At 39.6% G+C, this 26,966-nt stretch overlaps 1 protein-coding gene across 1 annotated transcript in view; it reads left to right on the forward strand.

Moving 5' to 3' along the window:
• Nucleotides 1–26,966, forward strand: part of LOC133550096 (SLIT and NTRK-like protein 3) — a 162,045-nt gene that overhangs the window by 79,695 nt on the left and 55,384 nt on the right. The window contains exon 6 of the mRNA XM_061896168.1: nucleotides 20,271–20,490. Coding sequence (XP_061752152.1) covers nucleotides 20,271–20,490 — 220 coding nt within the window. The remainder of the gene's footprint in view (nucleotides 1–20,270; nucleotides 20,491–26,966) is intronic.

A 26,966-nucleotide genomic window follows, 5' to 3' on the forward strand; every position in this document is an offset into this window, starting at 1 on the left:
CATGTTTTCAGTTATTTCACCTTTTTTTGTTAAGTACATAACTCCACATGTGTTAATTCATAGTTTTGATGTGACGATATACAATGTATATAGTTCTGAAAATAGAGAAAACTCATTGAGTGAGGAGGAGGTGGGTCCATTGTTTTGGCCTTTATTGTACGTAAATAATCGATATCTGGACATCTGTCCTTCGGTTCATAAATCGCCCACGTTTTAATGGTGATCTATGGGAGGATCGATCATTTTTCCCACCGCTGTCACTGTAAATATACTTACTCATGGTCACTTCCTCCTTGTGCTTTTGCTCTATTGACCACGGGACTATTATTTATGAGCCTTGCACATTCAATTGAAGTACTCGTTTATATTTGTAGTCAACCAATGGAGAGGCACAACCAAGTGATTGGGACAGTTTACAGGAACATCTGCAACCAGTATGGACTAGAAGTACCCAAATCCCAATGGACCATACCATAGAAGGTGGCTGAGAACAACAGGGGCAAGGTTCTCTGGGACTTCAGCTTCCAGACTGACAAACAGCTTCTGGCTAACCAACCAGACATAGTGGCGGTGGTCAAAGAGCAGAAAAGGGTGGTGGTGATGGATGTGGCAATCCCAGCTGACGCCAACATCAGGAAGAAGGAACACGAGAAACTTGAGAAGTACCAAGGGTTGAAAGAGAAGCTGGAACGGATGTGGAAGGTCAAGGCTAGCGTAGTCCCAGTGGTAGTGGGGGCGCACGGAGCAGTAACACCCAAATTGGGAGGGTGGCTCCAAAAGATCCCAGGAACAACATCTGAAGCCTCAGTCCAGAAGAGCGCAGTCCGAGGAACAGCCAACCCTCAAACTCCCAGGGCTCTGGAAAAGGACCCGAGCTTGAAGATGACAAAAATGTATGTAGAGCTTCAGTCGTTCAACAGTCCGGGGTCTCCACTGTCGTATTTTACGCTTCATAATGCGCCACACATTTTCCATGGGAGACAGGTCTGGACAGGAAAGTACCCGCACTCTTTTTTTTACGAAGCCACGCTGTTGTAACGTGCTGTATGTGGCTTGGCATTGTCTTCCTGAAATAAGCAGGGCCGTCCATGAAAAAGTCGGCACTTAGATGGGAGCATATGTTGCTACATAAGCTGTATGGACCATTCAGCATTAATGGTGCATTTCACAGATGTGTAAGTTACCCATGCCTTGGGTACTAATACACCCCCATACCATCACAGATGCTGGCTTTTAAACTTTGCGTCGATAACAGTCTGGATGGTTCGCTTCCCCTTTGGTCGGGATGACATGATTTTGAATATTTCCAAAAACAATTTGAAATATGACTCGTCAGACCACAGAACACTTCTCCACTTTGCATCAGACCATCTTAGGTGATCTCGGGCCCCGAGAAGCCGGCGGCGTTTCTGGATGTTGTTGATAAATGGCTTTCACTTTGCATAGTAGAGCTTTAACTTGCACTTACAGATGTAGCGACAAACTGTATTTAGTGACTGGTTTTCTGAAGTGTTCCTGAGCCCATGTGGTGATATCCTCTAGAGATTGATGTCGGTTTTTGATATGGTGCCGTCTGACGGATCAAATGTCACGGTCGTTCAATATTGGTTTCCGGCCATGCCGCTTACGTGAGGTGATTTCTCCAGATTCTCTGAACCTTTTGATGATATTATGGACCGTAGATGTTGAAATACCTAAATTTCTTATAATTGCACTTTGAGAAACGTTGTTCTGAAACTGTTTGACTATTTGCTAACGCAGTTGTGGACAAAGGGGTGTACTTAGCCCATCCTGAGCATTTTTTGGGAAGCTGCTTTTAATACCCAATCATGGCACCCAGCTGTTCCCAATTAGCCTGCACACCTGTGAGATGTTCCAAATAAGAATTTGAGGTTGAGCTTTATCAGTATTTATTGCCACCTTTCTTTCCCAACTTCTTTGTCACATGTTGCTGGCATCATATTCTAAAGTTAATGAATATTTGCAAAAAAAAAAATGTTTATCAGTTTAAACATCAAATATGTTGTCTTTGTAGCATATTCAACTGAATGTGGGTTGAAAATGATTTGCAAATCATTGTATTCCGTTTATCTTTACATCTAACACGATTTCCCAACTCATAAGAAAACGGGGTTTATATATATATATATATATATATATATATATATGTGTGTATGTAGGTGTGGGAAAAATCACAAGACTACTTCATCTCTACAGAACTGTTTCATGAGGGGTTCCCTCAATCATCAGGAGATTTTAATGGAAGCATTCACATACAATGGTTTATATAAAGGGCACGGAGTGGGTGGGTACAGGCAGGCGTAGGGGCATGGTGATTGGCTCATGTGTTACCTAGGAGGTGTTTCCGTCTGTGGCGGCATGTTGAAATGATTTCACTGCGCTTGTTGAGGGATGATAGATCTGGATGATATATAATAAACAGTTTCTCTTTCAAGCATAGGTTGCATCTTTTATTACCACTGTTGTAAGGTGTGCTGGATGCAAGAATTTGCCATGTTATTGAATATTCAACATTATTGTCTTTGAGGTTCCAAATGTGTTTGCTGAGTTCTGTAGAATTCCGCAAAGTCTGGTTTCTAAAGGAGGCGTTGTGATTATTCCATCTTGTTTTGAACGCTCCTTCGGTTAATCCTACGTACGTGTCGGATGTGTTAATGTCCTTGCGTGTTACCTTTGCTTGGTAAACGACTGATGTCTGGAAGCACCCTCCTTTGAGAGGGCATTCAGGTTTCTTGCGACAGTTACATTCCTTATTGGTTTCAGAGTCGTTTAGTCTGGGGGTGGGCAGTCCTTTTGCAATTGCTTTGTTGTGGTTTGAAATGATTTGTTTTATGTAGCTCAATTTAATGTTGTTCTTGTTGAATATTTTTCTTAGGGTGTTGCCTTTGGGGAAGTGTTTGTCGATCAGAGTGAGGAACTTGTGGCCGATATTGGTTGAGACGTTTTTGCTGAATGGCGGATTGTACCAGATGATGTTGTTTCGTTTTCTGCTCTTTTTTGGTTGGTTTCCTGGAGTGGGTTCATAGGTGAGGGTGAAGTTGTATCCGCTTTCATCAAGTGCTTTCTGGTACGGGAGGGGTTGCTTGGTCAAATTCAGCTTTGCTAGATGACAGCATCGATAGCCTTTTATTAATTCCGGTAGGTATTCTTTTCGTGGTGGTGGGTGGGTGGTTGCTGTCATGGTGCACGTATTGGAGTGTTGTGTTGGGTTTCGTGAATGGTTGGTAGCTGTTATTTCTCAGGTTGAAAGTGACGTCAAGGAAGTTGACGGTTTGCTTGTTGGCTTCAATCGTGCTCCGTAGGCCCCCAAGACATATATATATATATATATATATATATATATATATATATATATATATATATATATATATATATATATATATATATATATATATATATATATATATATATATATATATATATATATATGTATGTATGTATGTATGTATGTATGTATATATATACATCTCTATGCGATGTTGTCCAGAGTGTACACCGCCTTCTATCCGAATGTAGCTGGGATATGCTCCAGCGACCCCCGCAACCCCAAAAAGGACAAGTGGTAGAAAATGGATGGATGGATTATTATATTATTAGTCAATGTACTCTCCAATTGGCTCCCGAACCCCAACAACCATCTTCGGAAGGTGTGTAAGCGAGCACAGAGAAATGTATTCCTCTTTAACGCCGCCCTAGTGCGTGGCGATTAGCATTTGACTGAAGTTTGATTGAAAGGAAAGGTGTGTATGCAGGATCCAGGGCTATCATTTGATGACAAGCTTTTACAGAGTCCGCTTTGAGTGACATCCGCTGTGTGCATGAACGTGGACGCCAGCGATAACGTGTCCAGATGTTGCCCGCCGTGTGGAAAAAAGGCTTATTATAAATACCGTTTTTTGCAATTTTATTCAAATGAGCCAATCTCACATGACGCTCAGGTGACGCGGACGTTTGCACTAAAAGGTTTTGGCATGTAAATATGTGGAGTATAACGAGGGAAGGACTTGATCATACATACATTTAAATATACAGTATATCATTCATATTGATTTATATTGCCGTTTGTGTTCACATGTTAAAGGTGTTTTAATGAATATACATGCATGTTTAACATATAGATTCCTATCTTTCATGAAGACAAGAATATAAGTTGGTGTATTACCTGATTCTGATGACTTGCATTGATTGGAATCAGACAGTAGTGCTGATAAAGTCCACGTTTTCAAATGGAGGAGAAAAAAAGTTCCTTCTTTCTGTCTAATACCACATGAAAGTCGTTGGTTTTTGGCATCTTATTTGCCCAGCACAAGCCATGGAACGGCACTTTTATTGTGAAGACAGGAACTGTGCGATCAGTCTTTAGGCTTTTGATGGGAAGCACGGTTGAAATAAAAAGTGTATTTTTTCCTTTAAACTTTTGATTAGTAGATTTCACAGTACAGTACATATCCCGTACAATTGACCACTAAATGGTAACACCCTAATAAGTTTTTCAAATTGTTTAAAGGCCTACTGAAATGAGATTTTCTTATTTAAACGGGGATAGCAGGTCCATTCTATGTGTCATACTTGATCATTTCGCGATATTGCCATATTTTTGCTGAAAGGATTTAGTAGAGAACCTCCACGATAAAGTTCGCAACTTTCGGTATTTAGAGAAAAGCCTTGCCTTTACCGGAAGTCGCGGGGGGGGGGGGGGTCCTCTCCAAGGTTTCTCATAGTCAGCATTGTCACTGGCGTCCCACTGGATGTGAATTCTCCCTGCCCACTGGGTGTGAGTTTTCCTTGCCCTTTTGTGGGTTCTTCCGAGGATGTTGTAGTCGTAATGGTTTGTGCAGTCCTTTGAGACATTTGTGATTTGGGGCTATATAAATAAACATTGATTGATTGATTGATAATGGGAGCTTCCAACAAAAAGTGCTATTCGGACCGAGAAAACGACAATTTCCCCATTAATTTGAGCGAGGATGAAAGATTCGTGTTTGAGGATATTGATAGCGATGGACTAGAAAAAAAAATAAAAAAGTAAAAAAAAAAAAAAAGCGATTGCATTGGGATGATTTTGATGTTTTTAGACACGTTTACTAGGATAATTCTGGGAAATCCCTTATCTTTCTATTGTGTTGCTAGTGTTTTAGTGAATTAAATAGTACCTGATAGTCGGAGGGGTGTGTCCACGGGTGTCTTGACGCCAATGTCTCAGGGGAGTCGACGGCAGCTATGGACGGCACAAGCTCAGCTTTTCTCCGCTAAGAAGCGACTTTTTAATCACAATTTTCTCACCGAAACCTGCTGGTTGACATGTAGTCGGGATCCATGTTCGCTTGACCGCGCTCTGATCCATAGGAAAGTTTCACCTCCAGGAATTTTGAACAAGGAATCACCGTGTGTTTGTGTGGCTAAAGGCTAAAGCTTCCCACCTCCATCTTTCTACTTTGACTTCTCCAATATTAATTAAACAAATTGCGAAAGATTCAGCAACACAGATGTCCAAAATACTGTGCAATTAAAGCAAACGACTTTTAGCTGTGTGTGTGCGCAGCGCTCATACTTCCTAAAAACCCGTGACGTCTTGCGTACACGTCATCATTCCGCGACGTTTTCAAGACGAAACTCCCGGGAAATTTAAAATTGCAATTTAGTAAACTAAAAAGGCCGTATTGGCATGTGTTGCAATGTTAATATTTCATCATTGATATATAAACTATCAGACTGCGTGGTGGGTTTCAGTAGGCCTTTAAGTCGGCTTCTACGTATGACGGTCATGTGACCGCCTGGCTCTGTTTGATTGGTCCAACGTCACTAGTGACTGACTGCATGTGATTGGTGAAACGCAGGCATACGTAGATCCTACTTTTTAAGGTCTGTCTGAAAAACCAAAACAAACATTAACAGATCGATAAAAATAAGTAGCAAGTAGCAAGCTGAATGTAGATAAATGGAGCGGAGTAAAAGTAGCGTTTCTTCTCTATAAATATACCGTATTTCCTTGAATTGCTGCAGGGCATATAGTATGCGCCTGCCTTGAATTACTGCCGGGTCAAACTCGCTTTGCCTGGTCAAACTTTTGAAGTCAAGAGTGACACTTCCCCTGTCATCATTTTCAACACTGGTAATTTGAAAATCGCATAAAGGGAAGAAAATTAAGAGCTATTCAGTAGGATTTAAGGTCCAAGCTTACGTCACACTCAAATTTTTACTGCATTCCTTTGGTAAGTGGCGGAGTGAGAAGAGGTTTTAAAATAATTAGCGCATGCTTACTTTTACCGCACGCCTTTGGTAAGCGCAGGAGTGAGAAGAGGTTTTAAATTAATTAGCGCCCCGGCGGCAATTCAAGGAAATACTTTTACTTTTACTCGAGTACCGTATGTTGCATAAAAACTACTCTTAGAAGTACAATTTATCCCAAAAGTTACTCAAGTAAATGTAGCGCGTTACTACCCACCTCTGTTCCTCGGTTGTTGCTTTTAAAAAGGTCAGAAGACGACTGAGTTGGACAAAAATTGAATACATTTTGGGGAACTGCGAATTTTGCCTATCGTTCACAATCAGGAGAGACAAGAAGACAAAAGTTGTTGTTTTTTTGCATTGCAATATGTAAAAATCGTCTCGTTCGAGGTGGCTAGCAATGCTGCTAATGGGAGCAATCACATCCACCACTAAATAACTTTAAAAATTCATTAAAAAATAGTCACCAGTAGTTTATTTACTTTCCGTCACCTGCATATTAACCAAACTGTAGCAACATTGTTATTGTAAGAGCTAACACTGAGGTAGTAACACATCGGCGTGCTTCGGTATTAGCCGTAAAAGCCAACTAAGTGATAATCTAGCTTCTACGTTAGCATGAAACGCGTTTGAGTTTGAAACACACAACACTGTGATAGGTCAATAATTTTTACTGACTGAAAAACTTGAACATTGCACTATCTGTGAAGTATCATCCCGCATTTCTTGTTTTGTTTGTACACAGCTAGCTAAACAGCGTATGTACTGTAGTTGTGTATCATTGTCAATGATAAAGTGACTCACTCGATGGACAATTGTCTCTTTGGTCCAGATAAATATTTTTCACCGGTTTATTTGGGTAGGCACTTCATATATTGTCAGGGTCAAATACCATGAGACATTATAAAGACACAGAAACAGAGAATAGAGGACAAACCAGTGATTGCTTTTCTCATACGAGGAGAGTAACTGGAGAGAGTTGTCAGTTACAGGCTCCTAATTTACTCTGAAAACTTTCTCCACTCTCCTCGCCTTTTAATTCATTTGGGAAAGCCCTACATTACAAACGCACACACAGCTGCACTAAAGGAGGAGGGGGTATTTGCAGCTGCGTTGGAAACATAACACCTGTGGTGAGAACTTACAGTAACACATGCAAATACAGAGTACAGAGGATACAGCAACTTCCTGCGTTGCTCTGTGCCATCTGTCAATTCCTCTTTGAAGTTGGTATGTCAACCTAATTTCAATCTAACCCTATGTTTCATTTCTCTTCAACGTGTCTACACAACGCATGAGCAAACAATCATATTTAAATAAAATTGGATAAATTATTTACAATTAATCCAAAATACATGTTATAATAGCGTGGCTTAAAATGCCATACTTAAGCATATTTGAATGGCTTTTACCTCACTCTTTCTGCTTCCATCTGCTCCGACGTCTCACTCTTCCTTACTGCTCGCTTCTTGAAGCAGTCACTCATCCTCTGTATACTCAGCTTCAAAAAGAGAAGGTTGTAAAATCCTCTTTTGCCAAAAAATAGTCATGTCTGTTGTTTGTTGCGGAGTCTGCCATGATTAGAACACAAACTCGCGTTTGTTTCCAGAAGTAGGAAAACACATTTGTTGCCAGAAGTCGGAATTGCGCTGCTATGGAAACGGAAATCAACGCATGGAAGAAGTCAGCCCCGGCATTGATTAAATTGCAAATAAAAAAATACAGTAGTACCTCAGGATTATGGTTGTTGTCTCGGTACCAATATTTTGGTACCGGTACCAAAAATGTGTTTCGATACTTTTCTAAATGAAGGAGACCAGACCAAAATGCATTATTGGCTTTATTTTAAGAAAAAGTATTGGGGTACATTAAACATATGTTTCTTATTATGGCTATGAGTTGTTGTTTTTATTTTATTTGTTTTTTTTTATTTTTTTTCCCTTGGCCTCAGTCTGCACCACCACTCCAGGGCCCAGGCTAAGACCGATTAATTTTTTTTATTTTATTATTTTAATTTTTTATTTTATTTTAATCTTCTATTCTTTTCTCCCATACCCCCCTTGTTTACCTGTATGTCATCTTTTTTGTAAGGGGCGCTGGAAGCCGGCAGACCCATCAGCGATCCTGTTCTGTCTCCCTGTAATGTTTGTCTGATCTTGAATGGGATTGTGCTGAAAATTGTAATTTTCCTGAAGGAACTCTCCTGACGGAATAAATAAAGTACTATCTAATATAATCTAATTGCAGGTTTTTCCTTAAATAAAATATTGAACTTACAAGACAACTTGTCTTTTAGTAGTAAGTAAACAAACAAAGGCTCATAATTTAATCTGCGGACATATGCAGTAACATATTGTGTCATTTATCATTATATTATTTTGTCAAAATCATTAAGGACAAGAGGTAGGAAATGAATAAATAATTTACTTGTTCATTTACTGTTAATATCTGCTTACTTTCTTTCAACATGTTCTATCTACATTTCTGTTAAAACGTAAAAATCACTTATTCTTCTGTTTTTTTGGTGGATACTTTCCATTACTTTTGGATGATACCAAAAATGTAGGTATCGATTCGATACCAAGTAGTTACACGATCATACATTAGTCATAAATTAAGTTCTCATGTGTCCAGGGACATACTGTATTTCCTGAATTTATGAATACAATATGAATTTAAAAAGAAAAGAAAAAAGGTTTTGTGACGATACAAAATATTGACGTAATCATAGTAGTATTGACTTGTTATCATCACAATGGTTGTCAGATCCACCCATTCTGTTTGTTTACATTGTGACACTTGTGAGCTATCGTATCCTCCTACAATGTGAAGTGAAGCATGTTTAGCTATTCCTCGTCCTCTAGGGATGATACTTGTAAGAAACTTACTTTATTTGTCGCCATGGAGACGAGGATTAGTGATTTAGAAGTAGCTAAAACACCGCCATGTCTTAAAGCACCTCTTCCTTAGGGTGTTTCAGTGTAATAACTTCACCTTTATCGTTAGTTTTCAAGCCAAAATGCGTCCGTTTTCCCTTTTCTTTCTACACACTTTGTCTGCTTGTAAGTACTCTTTGATTGTGCGCTGCCGAACATGCTCGTCTGCTTGTAAAACCACCGATGTGACAGCGGGAGGACGATGCGCTGTCATGACTGTAAAAAAAATTAAATAATGGCGAACTGGTACTTTTCAAACAGAGTATAGTACTGTTTTGATTCATTAGTACCGCAATACTATATTAGTACCGGTATACCCTACAACCCAGCTCGGGGTATAAAAATTTAATTGGTTCTGTGCCTCGGAAAACGCGTATTGCGAAAAAAGCGTCACCTATTGAAATGAGTTGGAATCAATTTTTTTGTGCCCCCTGTCAGGTTCAAACACTGATGACATCTATTAAACAAGACAAGAAGCAAAGAATCAAACAGAGACAGAATTCAATTTGGCTCAGTGAGGAGAAACTTGTACATCTGTACCCTTGTACAGTGACATCACGCTCTGCCAAAAGATTGCATGCCTCCTTCTTTTATTTGGACCTTTTCTGACCGCATGGCAACAGCAGCTATCGAAGGGACGGGGTCCTAAACAGTCATCGCCTTTGATTACAAAACAGTTCAAAAGAAAAAGGTTGGTTTAAAAAAAGAGGTCGGAAAGAGTTCAACAAAGCAGTGCTTGGAGAGAAGTCAGGCCCTGCTTCCCTACCGCTTTGTAGTTCTTGGGTCACGACAGTATCTTTCTGTTGATTACAATACATGAAAGAAATAGAACACCGTCATGTTGCTTTCCCCCTACACAGTGGAGTTTTAGAAGCCTTCTTCTAGATTGGTGTAAAGACAGCTTTTGGTCTTCTTGCCGGGAACTCATTTCAACAAAAAGTTTTTGTGATAACATAAATAAAATTATCCTATCACCCTCCCAAAACAAAACGTCACATTTTTAACATGTCACATCCCTTTTAAACAGAAAAACTAAATTTTATAAAATATTGTGTAGAAACAAATACAAAAGAAAGTGCTAATAATAACTACTGTTTTTTCCTAGACTATAAGCCGCCACTGTTTTCCAACGCTTTGAATTGTGCGGCTAATGTATGGATTTTTTTTTAATATTGTTTTTGTATTCAACAAATAGTTTTCATATTACACCGACACTGAAAAGGTGTGTTATTGTTTGTGCTAAGTAGGGATGTCCGATAATTTCGGACAGCTGATATTATCGGCCAATAAATGCAATAGAATGTTATATCGGAAATGATCGGTTACAAAATTATCAGTATCAGTTTCAAAAAGTAAAATGTATGACTTTTTAAAACGCCGCTGTGTACACTAACGTAGAGAGAAGTACAGAGCGCCAATTAACCTTAAAGGAACTGCCTTTGCGTAACGGCCCAGTCACAAAATAATGCACGCATACTTGGTCAACAGCCATACAGGTCACACTGAGGGTAACCGTATTAACAACTTTAACACTGTTACAAATATGTTTCACACAGTGAACCCACACCAAACAAGAATGACAAACACCGCACCGTAACACAACATTAACACAACAGAACAAATACCCAGAACACTTTGCATCACCTACTCTTCCGGGATGCTATAATATACACCACCTGCTAGACCCCGCCCCCCAAACCCCGCCCACATCAACCGCCTCATACTCTCTCAGGGAGAGCATATCCCAAATTCCAAGCTGCTGTTTTGAGGCATGTTAAAAAAAATAATGTACTTTGTGACTTCAATAATAAATATGCCAGTGCCATGTTGGCATTTTTTTTCCATAACTTCAGTTGATTTATTTTGGAAAACCTTGTTACATTGTTTAATCCATCCAGCGGGGCATCAAAAATAAATTAGGCAAAATAATGTGTTTTTTCCACGACTGTTTATATCGGTATCGGTTGATATCGAAATCGGTAATTAAGAGTTGGACAATATCGGATATTGGCAAAAAAGCCATCTCTAGTGCTAAGGCGCTAAACCTGCTTTTGAACAAGCTTGTTGAAAATGTACTTTCGGTTTTGCGCCGTAGCGTTTCTGTTCTTAAGTTTCTGCTGTTTGTAAGTTCTACAATACAACTAAAACAATTAATACTTACTAAGCTGTCCCATGTGTGACGTCCATAGTAGTGTTTTCATGCATATTGTAACGTTATTAAGTATTAGCAAATGTGCTAACACAAACACAAGATCATATCTATGACAACAGCACTTTGCTATTTTTACAGAACCAACTGCAGAAACGCTAGTCAAAGATCCTCTGTATGACAACACCACTCTGCTGTTTTTACAAAACCAACTGCAGAAACGCTAGTCAAAGATCCTCTCTATGACAACAGCACTTTGTTATTTTTACAGAACCAACTGCAAAAAACGCCAGTCAAAGATCCTCTTTATGACAACAGCACTTTGCTATTTTTACAGAACCAACTGCAAAAATGCTGGTCAAAGATGATCTCTATGACAACAGCACTTTGCTATTTTGACAGAACAAACTTCAAAAATGCTAGTCAAAGATCCTCTGTATGACAACAGCACTTTGCTATTTTTACGAGACCAACTGCAAAAATGCTAGTCAAAGATCCTCTCAATGACATCAACACTGCTGTTTTTACAGAACCAACTGCAAAAATGCTAGTCAAAGATCCTCTCAATGACATCAACACTCTGCTGTTTTTACAAAACCAACTGCAAAAATACTAGTCAAAGATTCTCTGTATGACAAAAGCACTTTGCTATTTTTACGAGACCAACTTCAAAAATGCTAGTCAAAGATCCTCTCTATGACAATAGCACTCACGGTACTCAGACTTTCTGTATGACAGAAGCATTCTGCTGTTTTTAACCAACCATCAAAAAAAACACCAAAGATCCTCTATATGAGAGAAGTTCTGTTATTTTCAGAAACCAACCGCAAAAACAATGCCGTTTTTCAGAACCGACTGCAAAACGCCAGTCAAATATCGTCTATATGACAGAAGCGCTCTGCTAATTTTGAAAACCTACAGCAAAAATCACAAGTCAAAGATCATCTATATAACAACAGCATTCTGTTATTTTTACAGAACCAACTGCAAAAATGCTAGTCAAAGATCCTCTCAATGACAACAGCACTTTGCTATTTTTACAGAACCAACTGCAAAAATGCTAGTCAAAGATCCTCTCTATGACAACATCACTCTGCTGTTTTTACAGAACCATTGCAAAAACACTAGTCAAAGATCCACTCTATGACAACAGCACTTTGCCATTTTTACAGAACCAACAGCAAAAACGCTAGTCAAAGATCCTCTCAATGACAACAGCACTTTGCCATTTTTACAGAACCATTGCAAAAACGCTAGTCAAAGATCCTCTCAATGACAACAGCACTTTGCTATTTTCACAGAACCAGCTGCAAAAATGCTAGTCAAAGATCATCTCTATGACAACAGCACTTTGCTATTTTTACAGAACCAACTGCAAAAACGCTAGTCAAAGACCCTCTCTATGACAACAGCACTTTGCTATTTTTTCAGAACCAACTGCAAAACTGCTAGTCAAAGATCCTCTCTATGACAACACCACTCTGCTGTTTTACAGAACCATTGCAAAAACGCTAGTCAAAGATCCTCTCAATGACAACAGCACTTTGCTGTTTTCACAGAACCAACTGCAAAAACGCTAGTCAAAGATCCTCTCAATGACAACAGCACTTTGCTATTTTCACAGAACCAGCTGCAAAAATGCTAGTCAAAGATCATCTCTATGACAACAGCACTTTGCTATTTTTACAGAACCAACTGCAAAAACGCTAGTCAAAGACCCTCTCTATGACAACAGCACTTTGCTATTTTTTCAGAACCAACTGCAAAACTGCTAGTCAAAGATCCTCTCTATGACAACACCACTCTGCTGTTTTACAGAACCATTGCAAAAACGCTAGTCAAAGATCCTCTCAATGACAACAGCACTTTGCTGTTTTCACAGAACCAACTGCAAAAACGCTAGTCAAAGATCCTCTTTATGACAACAGCAGTTTGCTTTTTTTACAGAACCAACTGCAAAAAAGCTAGTCAAAGATCATCTCTATGACAACAAGACTTTGCTATTTTTACAGAACAAACTTCAAAAATGCTAGTCAAAGATCCTCTCTATGACAACAGCACTCTGCTGTTTTTACAGAACCAACTGCAAAAACGCTAGTCAAAGACCCTCTCTATGACAACAGCACTTTGCTATTTTTTCAGAACCAACTGCAAAACTGCTAGTCAAAGATCCTCTCTATGACAACACCACTCTGCTGTTTTACAGAACCATTGCAAAAACGCTAGTCAAAGATCCTCTCAATGACAACAGCACTTTGCTGTTTTCACAGAACCAACTGCAAAAACGCTAGTCAAAGATCCTCTCAATGACAACAGCACTTTGCTATTTTCACAGAACCAGCTGCAAAAATGCTAGTCAAAGATCATCTCTATGACAACAGCACTTTGCTATTTTTACAGAACCAACTGCAAAAACGCTAGTCAAAGACCCTCTCTATGACAACAGCACTTTGCTATTTTTTCAGAACCAACTGCAAAACTGCTAGTCAAAGATCCTCTCTATGACAACACCACTCTGCTGTTTTACAGAACCATTGCAAAAACGCTAGTCAAAGATCCTCTCAATGACAACAGCACTTTGCTGTTTTCACAGAACCAACTGCAAAAACGCTAGTCAAAGATCCTCTTTATGACAACAGCAGTTTGCTTTTTTTACAGAACCAACTGCAAAAAAGCTAGTCAAAGATCATCTCTATGACAACAAGACTTTGCTATTTTTACAGAACAAACTTCAAAAATGCTAGTCAAAGATCCTCTCTATGACAACAGCACTCTGCTGTTTTTACAGAACCAACTGCAAAAATGCTAGTCAAAGATCCTCTCTATGACAACAGCACTCTGCTGTTTTTACAGAACCATAGCAAAAATGCTAGTCAAAGATCCTCTCTATGACAAAAGCACTCTGCTGTTTTTACAGAACCAACAGCAAAAACACTAGTCAAAGATCCTCTCAATGACAACAGCACTTTGCTATTTTCACAGAACCAGCTGCAAAAATGCTAGTCAAAGATCATCTCTATGACAACAGCACTTTGCTATTTTTACAGAACCAACTGCAAAAACGCTAGTCAAAGACCCTCTCTATGACAACAGCACTTTGCTATTTTTTCAGAACCAACTGCAAAACTGCTAGTCAAAGATCCTCTCTATGATAACAACACTCTGCTGTTTTTACAGAACCATTGCAAAAACGCTAGTCAAAGATCCTCTCAATGACAACAGCACTTTGCTGTTTTCACAGAACCAACTGCAAAAACGCTAGTCAAAGATCCTCTTTATGACAACAGCACTTTGCTTTTTTTTACAGAACCAACTGCAAAAAAGCTAGTCAAAGATCATCTCTATGACAACAAGACTTTGCTATTTTTACAGAACAAACTTCAAAAATGCTAGTCAAAGATCCTCTCTATGACAACAGCACTCTGCTGTTTTTACAGAACCATAGCAAAAATGCTAGTCAAAGATCCTCTCTATGACAACAGCACTCACGTTACTCAAAGACTTTCTATATTACAGAAGTATTCTGCTGTTTATAACCAACCGTCAAAAAAACGCCAAAGATCCTCTATATGAGAGAAGTCCTCTGTTATTTTCAGAAACCAACCGCAAAAACAAGCCGTTTTTCAGAACCGACTGCAAAACTCCAGTCAAAGATTGTCTATATGACAGAAGCACTCTGCAAACGTGTGCTGCGACGTAACTTGGTTGACTCTGTGAGTTTGGTCACACACCAGCACGCCGACATCCCAAGTCGGGACCTTGAATATTAAAACAAAACTAAAAAAAAAAGACCTCGTAACACGAGCCAGCGCTAATTAATTTAGGCCAGACCTCGTTCCAGCGATGGTGTGCGAGGAGCAAAAAAAAAATAAATAAATAAAAAAGTGTCTCGATTTACTCTACACACTGATTTTTATTATTAATAAGCCAGCTGAAAGATTCATCACTCCCTCAATCCGACACGTTGATCACGCCGCACACGGAGCGGTATCGTGATACCTATCCACTAATCAGCCCCGAACAAAAAGGCAATGAAAAACAAATTCCTGTATGACTGATTTACATAAATATCCATTTGTGTAATTATAATGCTGAGAGGCAAGAGTGGCAATTTACCTGCCGCTGCTCTGACTATACCAGGGGTGTCCAAACTTTTTCCACTTAGGGCCGCAGACTGAAAAATCAAAGCAAGCTGGGGCCTTTTATTTTAAAAACCAATACAATATATGTATAACCAATATACATTTAGGTCTCCACTCAGGATTGATCCCGGGGACCCCAAAGGGTTTTGATCCAAAAAAATATTAAACATTTGTCATTATTCAGTATTTTGTTTTATTATTATTCAAGTTTTAAATCCACAGATCAACATTACCTCCATGTTCAATATCATGATTTTAAAGATTTAAGTTGTATGCTCTTTTTGTCAAAGAAAACCCTGTTTGTTGATGGAAAAAAAACACAAAATATGCAATATTATCACCCAATATTTTTTTAAGTGGAATATTTGAGATTTTATATAATAATTGGAGCCTTTAAAAAGTCAATAACTAATAACACCATTGATTTTAATTCATTATTCTTTTTTGAGCAATGACACTTAAAAACAAATCACACTAACATTATTGGGAATCCAAAAGGGTCCTACTCATTAAAGTGTTAAAAAATATATTATACATTTGTTTTACTATTTACTTTTAACACAATAATCTTGAGATTAACTTCAGATCTTTCCGTCAATTATAAGTTTTATTGTTGTTTAAGTTTTTTGTTTGTTCATTTTAGGTCCTTTGTCAGGCTTGCCACTGACTGTTTGTGTTTTAGTTTTTCCTCTGTGTGTTTAGTATTTCCTGTCCTTAGTTCCTGTCAGCACTCTTATTTTGGTTCGGCTTCCTGTTTGTCTCCCTGAATGCTTTGTTAAACCTGGCCACACCTGGTGTCAATCAGCCCGCTCCTATTTGTATCTGCTTTGTCTTCCAGTCAGTGCTGGATTATTGATTTGTCTTGTCGATGACTTCCGTATTGTCGCTCTTGTCGTTGTTACCTGTCGTGTCGTGTTTGTATCATATCGTGTCAATGCAGCGTTGCGTTAAGCTATATTTGATAGAGGTTTGTAGCTTATTGTCTTTTGTTCCCTGCTTACAAGTTTGTTTTCATATTAGAAGTACGACTTCTGTTTCTTGCTCGATACCTGCTAGCTTCCACGCTAGGCCTTTTTGTTTGTTATCCGCCCACGTGCGCGCTTTTTGTTGTAACCCTTTGGTTTGATCTAGTTTTAGTATTTTTATTAAATCATTTTTTCTCACTCCATGCCTGCCTACATTTCTGCATCTTCGAGTTCGTCTACAACAGGGGTCGGCAACTTGCGGCTCCGGAGCCACATGCGGCTCTTTGATCACTATGGTGTGGCTCAGCTGTAAAATTGCCGAATTTACCGGGAGATTTCTGACCTCAGTGCCTTTCCCATAATTGTCTAAGGTTTGCATACTGCGATTTTCACTCGGACAACAACATTAAGGGTGGGCCGTGATGGCAATACCTATATCATCTTCAAATACATGTAGTTGTGCCCGCTGTTACGCAACTCTATGTGCGTGCCGGCCGGTCGTGTATTGTGTAAAACCTCTATTACAATCCTTAAGCGTGTGCAAGGCGTTCTTATTCAACAGCCCCTTCCCCAACCCCGCCCACTTCAACAGACTCGGGGGGTTGGTGCTAGCGGGGTGTATAATGTAGCCTGGAAGAGTCAGGGGCGCATGGGATTCTGGGTATTTTTTATGTTGTGTTACGGTGCGGATGTTTTCCCAAAATGTGTTCGTCATTCTTTTTTGGTGTGAGTTCACAGTGTGGCGCATATTTTTAACAGTGTTCAAGTTGTTTATATCACAACCCTTGCAGTCACATCTCTGCGTCTGCAGAAGCCACATACAACACGACCCCTGATTGGTAAGCTGTTTGTACAATATGTGGAGGGTATTAAAGATAGTGCCATCGTAGCACGCCCTTATATTTGTTGATTGGGTTTTACTCTGCAGACTCTGTAACCCGCGAATCTCCCGGACAAATCGGGAGGAATTGCATGCGTGATGCTAATAAGCGGCATTCATATAAAACTCACTGGCCGCACTAACATCAAATCTTCATATTTAATTGCGGGCCACGTGTCTGAGACCCCTGGTTTATACATAGCACAAAGCCAAAAAAAAACTCTGCATACAGTGTTATTTCATTAAAATTTTCAAGAGTCTTGTGGCTCCCATTATTTTCTTTATTTTGTGAAACGGGTCAAAATGGCTCTTTGAGTGCCAAAGGTTGCCGACCCCTGGTCTACAACAAACACTGACACCCTTTTTTAAAAAAAAAGCTCAGTTTTTTATATGGCAAACACAAAATATGCAACATTTTCCCCCAAAATATGTCAAAGTGGAAAATTTAACGTGACGTAATTGGAGCCTTGAATAGATCAATAATTCATAATGATATTAAAGGGGAACATTATCACAATTTCAAAAGGGTTAGAAACAATAAAAATCAGTTCCCAGTGGCTTGTTGTATCTTTTGAAATTTTTTTCAAAATTTTACCGGTCTCGGAATATCCCTAAATAAAGCTTTAAAGTGCCTTATTTTCACTCTCTGCGAAGACACTGGCCATTTCCCTGTGACGTCATACAGTGCTGCCGAGGTAAACAAACAATGGGAATACCACAGCAAGATATAGTGACATTAGCTCGGATTCAAACTCGGATTTCAGCGACTTAAGCGATTCAACAGATTATGCATGTATTGAAACAGATGGTTGGAGTATGAAAGTATTGAAGAAGAAACTGAAGCTATTGAGCGAATTCATAGTCATAGCATGGCCGAATAGCTGCGTTAGCATCGCCGGTAAAATCTGCGGACCAAACGATCAGGACTTTCGCATCTTTTGACACAGTAGCAACTTAAATCCGTCGATTGGTAAGTGTTTTTTTCGCGTTAAATGTGGGTGGAAGGAAACGTAATATAGTTGGAAATGCATCTACAGGTTATCCATACATCTCTGTGCCATGTCTGCTTTAGCACCGCCGGTAAATAGCATGTTAGTATCGATTAGCGTAGCATGTTAGCATCGATTAGCTGGCAGTCAACATCAACAAAACTCACCTTTGCGATTTCGTTGACTATCGTTGCAAATGCATCTGCAGGTTATCCATACATCTCTGTGCCATGTCTGCTTTAGCACCGCCGGTAAATAGCATGTTAGCATCAATTGGTGTAGCATGTTAGCATCGATTAGCTGGCAGTCAAAATATTGAGAATGTATAACAATTCTCAAAAAAAGCAGATGAATATAGCCTTAGAGAAAAATCAAATTTAAACCTCTCCCCATTAATTTTCCGTCTGCTCCTTTCTCGTCAGTTCTCTACTATTGTTAATGTGGCTATTAAATGTTTAATAGTAGCAATTAGGTTTCTGAATCTTAAAGGGGAACATTATCACAATTTCAAAAGGGTTAAAAACAATAAAAATCAGTTCCCAGTGGCTTGTTGTATTTTTTGAAGTTTTTTTCAAAATTTTACCGGTCTCGGAATATCCCTAAATAAAGCTTTAAAGTGCCTTATTTTCGTCTCTCTGCCAAGACACTGGCCATTTCCCTGTGACGTCATACAGTGCTGCCAATGTAAACAAACAATGGGAATACCACAGCAAGATATAGCGACATTAGCTCGGATTCAAACTCGGATTTCAGCGACTTAAGCGATTCAACAGATTACGCATGTATTGAAACAGATGGTTGGAGTATGAAAGTATTGAAGAAGAAACTGAAGCTATTGAGCGAATAGCTATTGACGCTATTCATAGCCATAGCATGGCCGAATAGCTGCGTTAGCATCGCCGGTAAAATGTGCGGACCAAACGATCAGGACTTTCGCATCTTTTGACACTGGAGCGACTTAAATCCGTCGATTGGTAAGTGTTTTTTTCGCGTTAAATGTGGGTGGAAGGAAACGTAATATAGTTGCAAATGCATCTCCAGGTTATCCATACATCTCTGTACCATGTCTGCTTTAGCACCGCCGGTAAATAGCATGTTAGCATCGATTGGCGTAGCATGTTAGCATCGATTAGCTGGCAGTCAACTTCAACAAAACTCACCTTTGTGATTTTGTTGACTATTGTTGCAAATGCATTTGCAGGTTATCCATACATCTCTGTGCCATGTCTGCCTTAGCATCGCCGGTAAAATGTGGAGACACTCTGGCACATTCAATGGGGGTCTGGCGGCAGATTTCTTGCCACTTTCGCATCTTCGGGCCAGTGGTGCAACTTGAATCCCTCCCTGTTAGTGTTGTTACACCCTCCGACAACACACCGTCGAGGCATGATGTCTCCAAGGTTCCAAAAAATAGTCAAAAAAACGGAAAATAACAGAGTTGTGACCCGGTGTTTGTAATGTGTTGAAAATGAAAATGGCGGGTGTGTTACCTCGGCGACGTCACATTCTGACGTCATCGCCTCCAGCGCGATAAACAGAAAGGCGTTTAATTCGCCAAAATTCACCCATTTAGAGTTCGGAAATCGGTTAAAAAAATAGATGGTCTTTTTTCTGCACCGTCAAGGTATATATTGACGCTTACATAGGTCTGGTGATAATGTTCCCCTTTAATTTTGATTCATTATTATTTTTTGAAGAAAGAAACAGCCTGCATGGCAGCTTTGTGTTATTAGAGTAAACATTGCAACATTTTCTTGTTACATTTCACCCGTTTGCTCCTTTATATCACTTTTTACGTTTGAAATTTTTTTCGATCGTATTTTGTGCCGTGTGTCCGTTAAAAAATGACCCCCGGGCCGCACTTTGGACACCCCTGGACTAAACGAACCCACTTACGAACATAATATTTTGGAAACGCGGCGACGACAAATAACGTGACCTTCTCCTCCTGCGCTTTCAGGTACCTTTACTTCGAGTACAACGAGATCCGGGAGATGGAGCGCGGCACCCTGGACTCCATGCCGTCCCTCCAGCTGCTCTTCCTCAACGCCAACCTCCTGCGGAGCCTCCCGCCGGGGGTGTTTTCCGGGGTCAACCTGGCTCGACTCAACCTGAGGAACAACCACCTGCTGCAGCTTCCGGCGGACGGCGTGCTGGAGCACCTCACCGGCCTGGTGCAGGTCGGTTGTTTCGCCCGTATGGCCAAATGTGGGGGCGGGGGGGGTGTTATCTTGATTGACGGTGGCAGGCGGGCCGCGCCGGATCACCGCTGTTTGTTTACAAAAAGACGGCACCGAGGCGCATAAGTATATTTACGCCGCGTGTCAGAAAGACGAGATTAAAAAGACTAATGCGATGCCAACAACACGTCGTGTTTTCACAGCTCTGTGAAATACACAAAACAAGCCCAACTCTTGGATGTAGCTATTTCCATATTTAAAACCTCGCCCCTCCCCCCGCCCCCTGGCACTGATGTCTTGGCATCCAATGGCGCTGATAATGATTTAAAAATGTAAAAAAAGGAATAACAAGGTGTGTGGAATGAGGCGGAAACTAGTTGGAATCAGTTAGGGGGCAACACACTACAGCAGTGGTCCCCAACCACCGGGTCGTGGCCCGGTACCGGGCTCGATTGGTACCGGGCCGCAGAATACTTTTTAATGAATTTTTATGAATTTTTATGAATTTTTATGAATTTTAATTTTTTTTTATCTATTTATTTTTTATTTTATTTTATTTTTCTTATTAAATCAACATATCCACCATTAATTAGTTGCTTATTAATGTGCAAATAAGTGACATGTTGACTCTTAAATTGTCATTATTAAGTACGTATTAATTCCTTATTCGGCATGGCCTTATTATAACCCTAACTCTCTAACCCTGGCTCTAACCCTAACCCTAACCAAATAACTCTAAATTAAGACTTTGTTACTTAGAATTAGGGCTACAAAAACCAATCGATTAAATAAAAAGAAGAAAAAAAAAAGTCCTTCTCCCGCCCCAACCACTAACATTAAGGAGCGAGCTCTTTAATTTTAGCGTGCTAGCATGTTAAAGTGAGCACACTAACAGTTAGCATGTGTTACATACAAAATTATACAACTGTAAGGTGTGTGGGTAGATGTATGTAATGTGTGTGAATAGAGAAAAATAAACTAAAGTTAGCTAAAAAGGTAGCATTTTAAGGTTAGCATGCTAGCATACTAAAGTGAGCACGCTAACAGTTAAAGGGGAACATTATCACAATTTCAAAAGGGTTAAAAACAATAAAAATCAGTTCCCAGTGGCTTGTTGTATTTTTTGAAGTTTTTTTCAAAATTTTACCGGTCCCGGAATATCCCTAAAGAAAGCTTTAAAGTGCCTTATTTTCGCTAGCTTCGAAACCACTATCCATTTCCCTGTGACGTCATACAGTGCTGCCAATACAAACAACATGGCGGTTACCACAGCAAGATATAGCGACATTAGCTCGGATTCAGACTCGGATTTCAGCGGCTTAAGCGATTCAACAGATTACGCATGTATTGAAACAGATAGTCGGAGTATGGAGGCAGATAGCGAAAACAAAATTGAAGAAGAAATTGAAGCTATTGAGCGAATACCTATTGACGCTATTCGGCCATAGTATGGCTGTCTTATTAGCATCGCCGGTAAAATGTGCGGACCAAACGTTCAGGACTTTCGCTTCTTGTGAAACTGGAGCAACTTAAATCCGTCGATTGGTAAGTGTTTGTTTCGCATTAAATGTGGGTATCTAGTTTCAAATGTACATACAGCTAGCGTAAATAGCATGTTAGCATCGATTAGCGTAGCATGTTAGCATTGATTAGCTGGCAGTCATGCCGCGACCAAATATGTCTGATTAGCACAGAAGTCAACAACATCAACAAAACTCAACTTTGTGATTTCGTTGACTTAAACGTTGCAAATGCATCTGCAGGTTATCCATACATCTCTGTGCCATGTCTGTCTTAGCATCGCCGGTAAAATGTGCAGACACTCTGGTAGATTCAATGGGGGTCTGGCGGCAGACACTTTTGCATCTTCGGGCCAGTGGTGCAACTTGAATCCCTCCCTGTTAGTGTTGTTACACCCTCCGACAACACACCGACGAGGCATGATGTCTCCAAGGTTCCAAAAAATAGTCGAAAAAACGGAAAATAACAGAGCTGAGACCCGGTGTTTGTAATGTGAAAATGAAAATGGCGGGTGTGTTACCTCGGTGACGTCACGTTCTGACGTCATCACTAAAAGACCGATAAACAGAAAGGCGTTTAATTTGCCAAAATTCACCCATTTAGAGTTCGGAAATCGGTTAAAAAAATACATGGTCTTTTTTCTGCAACATCAAGGTATATATTGACGCTTACATAGGTTTGGTGATAATGTTCCCCTTTAACAAGTGATACATACCAAGTTATATGACTCTTGGGTAAATGGTGGCCAAATTAGCTCAAAAAGCATGCACTTTAATGTTAGCATGCTAGGATGCTAACATAAACATGCTAATGGTTAGCATGTGTCACATACCAAGTCATATGACTCTAAGGTGTATGGCTAGTTTTGCTACTGTTTACCCTAGAGCAGTGGTTCTTAACCTGGGTTCGATCGAACCCTAGGGGTTCGGCGGAGGTCAAGACACACCCGACTCATCATGTAAAAAAAAAACTTCTCCCCATCAACATACTACGGATACGGTAACAGCAGAAGTAATTTGTTGTGAGTTTATGCACTGTGTTGGTTTTGTTCTTTGAACAAGGTGATGTTCATGCACGGTTCATTTTTTGCACCAGTAAAAAAACATGGTAACACTTTAGTATTGGGAACATATGCACCATTAATTAGTTGCTTATTAACGTGCAATTTAGTGAAATATTGACTCTTAACTTGTCATTATTAATCCATCCATCCATTTTCTCCCGCTTATTCCCTTTTGGGGTCGCGGGGGGCGCTGGCGCCTATCTCAGCTACAATCGGGCGGAAGGCGGGGTACACCCTGGACAAGTTGCCACCGCATCGCAGGGCCAACACAGATAGACAGACAACATTCACACACTAGGGTCAATTTAGTGTTGCCAATCAACCTATCCCCAGGTGCATGTCTTTGGAAGTGGGAGGAAGCCGGAGTACCCGGAGGGAACCCACGCATTCACGGGGAGAACATGCAAACTCCACACAGAAAGATCCCGAGCCTGGATTTGAACCCAGGACTGCAGGACCTTCGTATTAATTCCTTATTCGGCATGGCCTTATTTTAACCCTAACTCTCTAAACCTGGCCCTAACCTTCTAACCCTAACCCTAACCAAATAACTCGAAATTAACACTTTGTTACTTCGAATTAGGGCTACAACAACTAATCGATTAAATCGATTATAAAAATAGTTGGCGATTAATTTAGTCATCTATTCGTTGTATCCATGCTATGCGCATGAACAGAGGCTACTTTTTTTATTTATTGCGTCGGTTGAGGTGGGCAGGGTTGAGGAGGGGTGTGTTTTGTGGTAGTAGGGGTGTATAATGTTGCCCGGAATAGTTAGAGATGCATGGGATTCTGGGTATTTGTTCTGTTGTGTTACGGTGCGGATGTTCTACCGAAGTGTGTTCGTCATTCTTGTTTGGTGTTGTTTCACAGTGTGGCGCATATTAGTGAGAGAGTTAAAGTTGTTTAAACGGGCACCCTCAGTGTGACCTGTATGGCTGTTGAACAACTATTCCTTGCAGTCACATACGTGTGTCTGCAGAAGCCACATACATAATGTGACTGTGCTGGCAAGCTGTTTGTTACATATGTAGAGGGCGCTAAACACCTAGCCATCATAGCACGCCCTTATTATTGTTGTAAAGGCGAAAATCAGTAGACATTTAAGAGAATAGCTGCTTTGAAATCCTGGAATCTCCCAGTAGGGTTGATAAATGTGATGATGTCAAGCGGCAGTCATCTAAAACTCGCAGGCCGCACTAACATTATATTTTCATATTAAGGTGCGGGCCGCGTGTCTGAGACCCCTGGTTTATACATAGCACATGGCAAAAAAAAAACTTTGTACGCAGTGTTATTTCATTTTAAATTTCAAAAGAGTTTTGTGGCTCCCATTGTTTTCTTTATTTTGTGAAACAGGTCAAAATGGCTCTTTCAGTGGTAATGGTTGCCGACCCCTGGTGTAGATGATCTATGGTCGTTAGTCAAGATAAATCCATAAATCAGCTGCACTGTTTTATAAGCTGGAAGGTTCAAAGCGTTGGGGAAAAAGTCTCGGTTTATTGTCTAGAACAGCGGTCACCAACGCGGTGCCCGCGGACACCAGGTCGCCCGTAAGGACCAGATGAGTCGCCCGCTGGCCTGTTCTAAAAATAGCTCAAATAGCAGCACTTACCAGTGAGCTGCCTCTATTTTTGAAATTGTATTTATTTACTAGCAAGCTGGTCTCGCTTTGCTCGACATTTTTAAATCTAAGAGAGACAAAACTCAAATAGAATTTGAAAATCCAAGAAAATATTTTAAAGACTTGGTCTTCACTTGTTTAAATAAATTCATGTATTTTTTAATTTGCTTCTTAGAACTTTCAGAAAGACAATTTTAGAGAAAAAATACAACCTTAAAAATGATTTTAGGATTTTTAAACACATATACCTTTTTACCTTTTAAATTCCTTCCTTTTCTTATCCGACAATTTAAATCAATGTTCAAGTATTTTTTTTATTGTAAAGAATAATAAATACATTTTATTTTAATTCTTAATTTTAGCTTCAGTTTTTTCGACGAGGAATATTTGTGAAATATTTCTTCAAACTTATTATGATTAAAACATAAAAAAAAATATTCTGGCAAATCTAGAAAATCTGTAGAATCAAATTTAAATCTTATTTCAAAGCCTTTTGAATGTCTTTTAAAATTTTTGTTCTGAAAAATCTAGAAGAAATAATGATTCGTCTTTATTAGAAATATAGCTTGGTCCAATTTGTTATATATTCTAACAAAATACAGATTGGATTTTAACTTATTTAAAACATGTCATCAAAATTCTAAAATTAATCTTAATCAGGAAAAATTACTAATGATGTTCCATAAATTTATTTAGAATTTTTTCAAATAATTTTCGAATTAGCTAGTTTTTCTCTTCTATTTTTCGGTTGAATTTTGAATTTTAAAGAGTCGAAATTGAAGATAAATTATGTTTCAAAATTAAATTTTCATTTTTTTTGTGTTTTCTCCTCTTTTAAACCGTTCAATTAAGTGTTTTTTTTTATCATTTATTCTATACAAATAACATTCTGTAAAAGGAAAATAAATGTACGACGGAATTGATATATATATATATATAAATATATATATATATATATATATATATATATATATATATATATATATGTATATATGTATTAAAGGTTAATTGAGCAAATTGGTTGTTTCTGCCAATTTATTTAAGTGTGTATCAAACTGGTAGCCCTTCGCATTAATCAGTACCCAAGAAGTAGCTCTTGGTTTCAAAAAGGTTGGTGACCCCTGGTCTAGAACATATGGTAAACAGGTTTGAGTTTGAATGGGTTTGCATGAATCTTTTTCAGCGAGGATCAAGCAAGGCACGACTTATAAAAATACTCCAGACTTACAAGAAGGGCAGGACACCAAACCGCAGGGAGTCGATACAATTGTGGAGGACTTGTAACAATCAGCAAAAATGTCAGGAGTGTCCCTACACGATTGGAACACGGCACCAAAGGGTAAAGTATGGATGAAGAGCTCCAAGCACCACAGTGGAAGGTGTCCAAATAGGAGGAGGCACACCAACGGCTGGGGCTTAATAAAAAAAAAACCCTGCAGGTTGCTGTTAAAGCGACTTACTTCTGGAGGAGGAAGCTCAGCAGGACGAGCCAAGGGAACAACATGGAAGAGATGCTGCACTCGCGGAACACCAGAAACAGGATTGTGAGAGGCAAAGAAGTGGCCTGGACCCAGGAGACTGGGATTAGCGCAGGAGAGAACCTGGGGACTTGTTACAAAGCAGGATCAGGGAGGACTACTGCGGGGGAATGTAGGGTAGTAACGTGTTGGAGGGTGGCATACAGCTTTGGAGCGCAGTGCTACATGAGGGGTGTCCTAATTTTTTCACATCAATTTAAAGACCTACTGAAATGAGATTTTCTTATTTAAACGGGGATAGCAGGTCCATTCTATGTGTCATACTTGATCATTTCGCGATATTGCCATATTTTTGCTGAAAGGATTTAGTAGAGAACATCGACGATAAAGTTCGCAACTTTTGGTCGGTAATAAAAAAGCCTTGCCTGTACCGGAAGTAGCAGACGATGTGCGCGTGACGTCACGGGTTGTAGGGCTCCTCACATCCTCACATTGTTTATAATCATAGCCGAGAATGCAACGATTTCCCCATTAATTTGAGCGAGGATGAAAGATTTCTGGATGAGGAAAGTTAGAGTGAAGCACTAAAAATAGAAAAAAAAAAGGCAAGGGCAGTGAGAGCAATTCAGATGTTATTAGACACATTTACTAGGATAATTCTGGAAAGTCCCTTGTCTGCTTATTGTGTTACTAGTGTTTTAGTGAGACTATATAGTCATACCTGAAAGTCGGAGGGGTGTGGTGACCGCCAGTGTCTCTGATGGAAGCCATGGAGGAGCCAAGAAAGTCG

Source organism: Nerophis ophidion, linkage group LG03 (assembly GCF_033978795.1).
Source record: "Nerophis ophidion isolate RoL-2023_Sa linkage group LG03, RoL_Noph_v1.0, whole genome shotgun sequence".
Taxonomy (NCBI): domain Eukaryota; kingdom Metazoa; phylum Chordata; class Actinopteri; order Syngnathiformes; family Syngnathidae; genus Nerophis; species Nerophis ophidion.